The 7571-nt window shown below is 40.6% G+C and overlaps 1 protein-coding gene across 1 annotated transcript; it reads left to right on the top strand.

The window, feature by feature from the left end:
• The first annotated feature begins 4373 nt into the window (after positions 1 to 4373).
• LOC122413576 (uncharacterized) lies at positions 4374 to 7181 on the top strand. The gene is made up of 2 exons (XM_043424012.1): positions 4374 to 5399; positions 5982 to 7181. The coding sequence occupies exons 1-2, from the start codon at positions 5091 to 5093 to the stop codon at positions 6234 to 6236; spliced, it is 564 nt and encodes a 187-aa protein (XP_043279947.1). The 5' UTR covers positions 4374 to 5090; the 3' UTR covers positions 6237 to 7181.
• The last annotated feature ends 390 nt before the right edge of the window (positions 7182 to 7571 follow it).

Raw genomic sequence — 7571 nt, 5'->3', positions numbered from 1 at the left:
ATGGTGCGAACAATGCATCGATTTTCGTTTTCCAGGACAATAAATTCGAGCGTTTTCACTTTATAATCATAACGTTTTTACTATCGAATTAATATTCTTTTACATATTTATTAATCATCATTCGATAAAAAGTGAAAGGACATAATTTTCGCAGCCTTCGTCGTTACGAATATTCCCAGCGGATGGCAGCACTTCCCTGCGCCACAGTTGCATCAACTTTTTTAGAAGAGGGGGAGAAATGCCGTCGCAACGTGGCGCAGAAGCACAGCTGGAATATCTGGCAGACCTTTCCTCCACACATGAGTTCCTTCAGTCCGACATTTGAGCAGCGGACTCCGAGCTGCTCGGATCTCTCCTCGAAACCTTACTGCGCCCACTGAAAAACGTTTTTATTTTGTTGTTCGTGTGCAACCTTTCGTATGCGACCTCGGTATTATTTAATTTTTTCTTGAGTTCTAATGTTAGAACCTTCACAAAATTTAATTTTGGCAGTCTCTCCGTATGTTTATTCCAGTGAGCTTCGTATTCAGAAAGTTCTGCAAGCATTTCTCAAGTTAGGCAACGATTGAGGCGAACACTGCAAGCTGTTGGAGGAAAAGGAAAAACTCGCGGTCGGAATCATATTTCCGGACCTTTGGAAGTATGAGAGAATTAATCATCCAAAGTATTCAAGATTGAGAGAAAGTGCTTCCAAGTTGTAGACAAATTCGTTCCAACCCGCACAGGTTAGAAGCCTTCGAACCGTCAATATATTATTCGCTTTGACTTCTCGAGATCCATTTCTCAATATTGTGGACGACTGGTGCGTATTTGTTTGGCGATAGAACTCATTGCCAAAATATCAATACGAGAGTATACGGAGAGCGGAGCCATTCTCAGCCGTGGACGAGAATTAATTGAACCACCGTGATTAGCTTTTGTGTAAGGATTGAAGTTCACCGTTAAGTGATGAGTTCACAGGGCTTGGCGGTAGCAGCGGCAGTGGCGAATAGTGGAAGAAGTTGGAACACAGAGTGAAAAGCAGACGATGGTTGTTTCTGAGAACGTTGAACAAAGGTAGGAGGAGGAAGAAAGGTATGAGGGTTGGCAGAAGGTTTATCGGTGGTTCGTACGCGAGAATACGAAGAAGCTTCTCGCTCGGTGGCCTCGATGAGGTTTGAGGCTTGGCTCGATGGCGTTGAGAAAGGTGAGGAGGTTGAGGGGGTGTGCCCCCGACCCTTCGAAGAGCCAATCGAGCTTAGTACAAGTGAGCTCGAAGCATGCGAACGACCGGAAGCCGGACGAACTAGCTCGCGCGATGGTTTGCACGCGAGGAACACTCGCTCGCGCCCTCCTCCGACTTTTTTTCTCTCATTCCCTTTTCTATATACGAAAGCTCGCTCCGCGTTACAACCCTAGCCCCTCCATCCCTGCTCCCTTGCTCGATCGTTTCTACCAAGCTCTCGTTTATTCTTCTTTTTTCCTTTAACGTTCGACTGCTAAGGAAGGCCCATACCTCTGCACCATTCGTATACTGCCGCTGCTGTTTCTCCTTTCTTTATTCATTCGTTCCACGTCTCAGTTATGTGAGTAATGAATCGTCCGCGGGTTCCCGTAGTCGCCACCCGGAACAAGAGAGCACACGGTCGATCGGTTTTACCCGTAGTTTCTATATTTATACGATTATATATACGTATACAGAGCCGTACGAAGTATACATGTTTAAATGTGGGTTAATGTTGTACACGTACAGTGAGTTTAGCCAAGAACCACCCGTTCTGGTAATCGGTAGCCTAGATATTTTTCTTCCGAGCACGTAATTACCGCTCTGGACGCGCCACCGTCAAGTATTTCTCCTCGCCTTTTTCGCGTCTTCATTTTCTTTTTCGACAATGATCGAGCCACGAAACGCTTTCGAGTTAAACTGTTTCTTGGGGCTTGACTCAATACCTCTTTTCTTTTAATCTTCTGAATCTTGTAAAAACGACTGATGAACCAGCGCAATGGGTTAAGCTTGTTTTACGATATATTTCCGAGCAGCTGACATGACCGTTTCGCTCTCGTGGAATAGACATCCGTTCGAAGCATTCAAAAACTATTCAAAGTAACCGCCACTGCATTTGCGAACGAACCAAATATTTTTCCAAATAAATATAAAATCGAGTATTTCATACTTTCCATTTTACTCAGTGATCATACTGTCCCTCAAAATAATAGTTAGATGAAAATGGCAAAAAAGTTATTATAATTCATCGACGTACCCAATCCGCGTGGCGGTGAAAAAAAATATCTTTTTTTTCGTGAACACCAAACTTTTTCCTCCGTAAATTCAGAGAATATTCCTTCTTACGTACATCAGTATAGAGAGAGAGAGAGAGAGAGAGAGAGAGAGAGAGAGAGAGAGAGAGAGAGAGAGAGAGAGAGAGAGAGAATAAGTTTCTGGAAGGAAGTCCATTAAGTTCGGGACCATTTCCTAAGACATGCTATATGTATGGCTGGAAATGAGAAGAACCAGAGTAGAACACACTATGTTCGCTGATGTGGAGCCAATAGTTGCTTCCATTGACGTAAGAAGGTCTAGCTATCATTTGATTGAAACGTACTGGGCGCCATAGCTCATATATCTCAACAAATATATATGTATCTTTATGTCATGCAAGTATGTGAACTTCTTCATATATAAACAAGTGTATAGAGGAAGACAGTGAATATCGAACTCGATATGAATAGATGATGGAAGGCCTACATTGGAAATGAAGACCCCTTCATTTACCCCTTCATAAAATTTTATCTCTTCATCTGTTCTATCCGTTTCTTCTACGTTTCGAATCATAATCGAGAATTACTCAACGGAGTAAAAGTAGACATGAGAAACTTAACCTCGTTTGATAACTTCATTATTCTGGGTATTATCAACCTCAGCGTTATATTCGTCCAGCTGCAATTGAGTCTACCCTTTTTCACGATTCGTGGAGATTTTGTACCACATGAAAATGACGAGTTTTTCAACGGGAGAATTGTATTTTAATGTAGTCGGGTCCGTGTCGTAAATCAATTGTTCAAAACCAGACGAGATTAGAAAGCAACGAAAAAACGGGTTAGTCGTAGTGTGGGGTTAAGATATGATAAATGTCCCTTGAAATAAGATTCGAAGCCCATTCGACTGCTGTTATCGATCTTTTGGCTTTACTTTCCTTCTTCCATTATATTCTCTATGTTGAGCTCCAAATTCCTTTCTTCATTTCCGTTCTTTTTTCTCTTGCCTCCACGCTTTTCTACCAATTCTAATACCATCGATTTGTAACATTCATTCCCAAATGTCCGATCGCATTAAGCTCTTGCTCTTACTTGGACCGCGTGCTTTGGACACAAGCAGAAGACGACGGTGACTTGCGAACGGAAATCCTGCGACAATCGCTTACACTTTTCAACAGGACATTTTTCTACCCTTCTCAAACGCGGCCTACCACGATTCTCCTTCCTCTTTTTCTTCCCATCTATCGATTTGTAAAACGCAAAATCGCCTCTTTCTTTTGCCGTTTTTTTGTTCCGCGTGGTTATCGAGAACAAAAGGAACGGAAAAAAAGAAAAAGCATTCGCTGCCCTCAGCCATCTGACACTATCGAGCAAACATGATTTTTTTTGCACTACAATTTATCGACCGCTTATTTTCTCAACGATTATTTTCCCTGGAAACTCGAGTCACTTGAACCATTGCGAGTATCGCTAGGACTATATTAACGTTAACATTTTGCGCGAGAGTACAGAAAATAGTGGCTTTCGTGCCCTAATACATTTTGCGTAGCCGCACTTCGCAGTGTTTCCCAGAACCAAAACTAATTCATTCAGATCTTATTATTATTATTTTTCATCATATTCTCTATGCTTACATTTCACTCTTTTTTTTTTTGTTTCGTCCCGCTTATTGATCACTATTAGGGTTGAGTTTTACGCGTCTGAGCAATCGAGATCAATAATTAAAATCAAGTGAGACAAGTCAAGCCATTAGGCTCCTATTTGACGGGAATCGTTTACTGTTTATCCCAATCATTGCCGATTCCTTCTCGATTACTAACAGACAACTATCATCCATTCTCCGTATACACATCGACGTATATTTCATATGAATGTATGCGTATTTATAGAGAAATGTATGTAATAGAGGGCTGTATAAACCGAACAAGGAAGACCAACTTCGTGTTTAAACTAGACTCTATGCCCATTACTATATGTAGTAACACGAGTTTCGATCCTAACGGCCGTACAACTCGGAGCTCGTCGTTGACCCCATGATTAATGAATTTAGGTTGCCCGCTCGACAATGCTCGTGCCGGTACCTCGAACTCTTCCTACATAAAGCAGTATACGAATTTACCTTGTGAGCGACAGGATTAAATTTTGATATTCCCGGGCGCTGGGTGAGAGCGCGATCTGTGGCAAAATGAGCTGAATATGACAGAGAGTGGGGACATACGCGTGACGATGCCGTTTCGCTTCCCGAAATCGGTCTCTTCGCCCTGGGACGTCTACGAGGCTGGTTGGAACAGGATTCTCCGGAAAATTCAGAAATAGCCATCGTCAAGTACGAGAGAATCAATTTCCCTGTTCATCATCGAATCCGCACTCCAGTCCCAGGGCAAGAGCCACCGTGGGACTCGCCGAACGAATTACGAGATAAGTTTATATCATAGTCCCAGTATTCTGTATTTTCACTTCGATTTATTAAGGTGTATGTTTTGAGTGTGTGAGATTTATGCCTTATATTTTTATGTCGAATCAATATTCATGATATTTGATGAAATATTCATTATATTTTTGTGTCGAATCAATATTCATTATATTTGATGACGAGCGATCGTGTTATGAACCACGCTGAACGAATTGTACGATGAAATGTGTGACGATCTGAGGAGTATTATTGTCTGGAGATTGTGAATTGAGATTTTTGAATGTGGTAAATAATACAGCTATTCGAAATAATAAAAATAAAGTTATAATTTGGCGCCCAACTAGAGGCAAGATCCTCACGAAAGTACTATTTAAAGTTCATAAAATATATTTCTCGTAAATAAAAACAATAAAATAATAAATTATTTGTGAGTGTGTTGTATATGGCCGAGAACAGCCATATATACGTATCAAGAAGTGGTCGCAAAACGAAACAATTATTCACTGATCTCACATTCTCAGGTACGAATAATCGAAAAACAAAAACCATGCCGATAATGAACGACGAAAGAACGAGAATGACGGAGACAAACAGTCACAATGATTTGGGAGAAGAGAGAGAGGAATTGAATAGACTTCGTCGTGAGCTCGAGCAAATGAAAAAAGATCTCGAAGCAAAGTTGAGCGAGAACGCGCCAGCAGTAAACACGCCTAATCCATCAACATCGAGCGTCGAGGATTTGAGCATGGTTGTAAGTAATATACAAAACTTTCATATCGATATAAAGATGCCAAAATTTCGCGATGAGACCGAGCAGAATCCGGTATGTTTCTTAGAAGAGTTGGAACGATTTTTTAAAATTAAAAATATAAAGAACGATAGAAAAAGTATGATGATGGAGCACTCGTTAGAGGGAAGGGCAGGTTTGTGGATTGAATCCAAACAAAATTCCGATAGTTATGAAAGATTGAAAGAAGAATTTCTAGAAGAATTCTACTCCATTCCGGTGCGTGTCCGGTTTAAAAATGCTTGGAACGATCGGAGATACAATTCACGGGTAGAATCATTGCAAATGTATTATTATAAACAAGTAAAAGAAGCTCGGTATTTCATCCCGCAATTGACTGAATATGAAATTAATTACGCGATCGTACAACAATATCCGATGTGGATTCGCGAACATTTATCAACAGTTGATTACAACAAAGGAAATGTAATCGTACAAACTCTAGCTAGTTTTGATGCTATTCAAAAAGAAAAAGACCGTCATCGTGAAAATAGAAACTCGTATCAAAACAATAACAACCGAAATCAAACTTGCTCGGTCAATCAGATGAACGCGAAGTTCGGAGAATACAATCAACCATCCGGAGAACGTAAACAACATAACCGTGGACGGTATCGAAATAATAATCATCCCAAGAATTATTCCGACACAAATAATATGCCGTATAATGGGGGAAATATGAATTTTAATTTACCCGACACGCGGTTTCCTCCACCGGTATCGTCCACAGCTCCCGCTCAAAATAATAACATAGGCCATTATGATCCTCCTAGACAGTCGAGTAATTATCCTTTAAACTAAAGTGTGACGCGCTGAACAGTGGTCCATCGGCGCGTCAACAAGGTTTTGATTTTATAGACGATTTGACGAATGAGATTCAGGGAGTTGAGGACCACACGAACCACGATCCTTCGCTAGAAACGTCAAGCCGTTGTCCACACATTAAAGTGACAATTTTCGGAGAAAATAAGATAATTTTATTGGATTCAGGGAGTCAGATCACGGCGATCTCGGAAGAATTTTATAAACAACTAGCGAGGAAATCCAAAATCGAATTATTACCGTTGTCCAGTTTAGTGATTACTACGGCAATAGGAAGAGGGAAAACAGTGGTTAAGAGTCAAGCGTATATTGAAGTCGAAATTGCCGAAAATAAATTTGCGTATCCGTTTGTTATTATCCCGGGACTAACGTCTCCAATGATTTTTGGAAACGACTGGATGTCGAAAAATCAGGTTGTGTTGAATTATAAAGATCATACAATAGAAATTGGTGGGTGTATATTGCCTAGTTTCGCGATGATGTTCCAGCGAGGAGCTCGCGAGTCGCTTCATTGTGTTCAAGAGAATACAAGTCTTCACGTATATGTCATGAATTTTCAAAAAATGTTAAATAATAATATTAACCCAGTACCTCCCGCGAACGCTGATAATAATGAATCGAGGGGGGGGTCATCTACGCTGCTAGAGGGGATGAGTAACGCGAAGATATCGACGCAAGAAGCGAAAATAAGTGAGTGTATCGGAATCAAACGTATTGACCAACTAGAAAACCGCGAAATCAAACATGAAAATTCGGAAAGTTTAGATTTTCGGTCGATCACTCAAGAGTTAACTTCTTTATCTGACAACGAAAAACAAAATCTGTTCTCAGTTTTAAAAGGGCATCAATTTCTATTTTCGAATAAACCGGGATGTGCAAAGGGATACGAACACGAAATAAAAATAATTGATACAAAGCAGATCGTTCGAAAGTCTTACCCGGTACCTTTTCATTTGAGAATTCCGACTCAGGCAGCTATAAAAAAAATGCTCGATGATAACGTGATCGAAAGAGCTGCGAGTCATTATTGTAACCCGCTGCGTATAGTCTCGAAAAATGATGGTTCAGTAAGAGTGTGTCTTGACGCGAGATTCATTAACAACATCATTGAGGATGATCACGAATCACCTCCTTTAATTAACGAATTGCTCCAAAAATATCACGGGGTTCGTTATTTCTCTAAAATTGATCTAACTCATGGGTATTGGCAAGTGCCTTTACACGTAAATTCTCGGAAGTACACCGCTTTCCTTTTCGATTCAAAGATGTATCAATTTCGTAGGATACCGTTTGGTTTAAAGACGGCGGGAAGCG

This window comes from Venturia canescens, chromosome 7 (assembly GCF_019457755.1).
Source record: "Venturia canescens isolate UGA chromosome 7, ASM1945775v1, whole genome shotgun sequence".
Lineage (NCBI taxonomy): Eukaryota > Metazoa > Arthropoda > Insecta > Hymenoptera > Ichneumonidae > Venturia > Venturia canescens.
The sequence above is the reverse complement of the archived record's forward strand: the minus strand, read 5'-3'. Positions and strand labels throughout refer to the sequence as shown.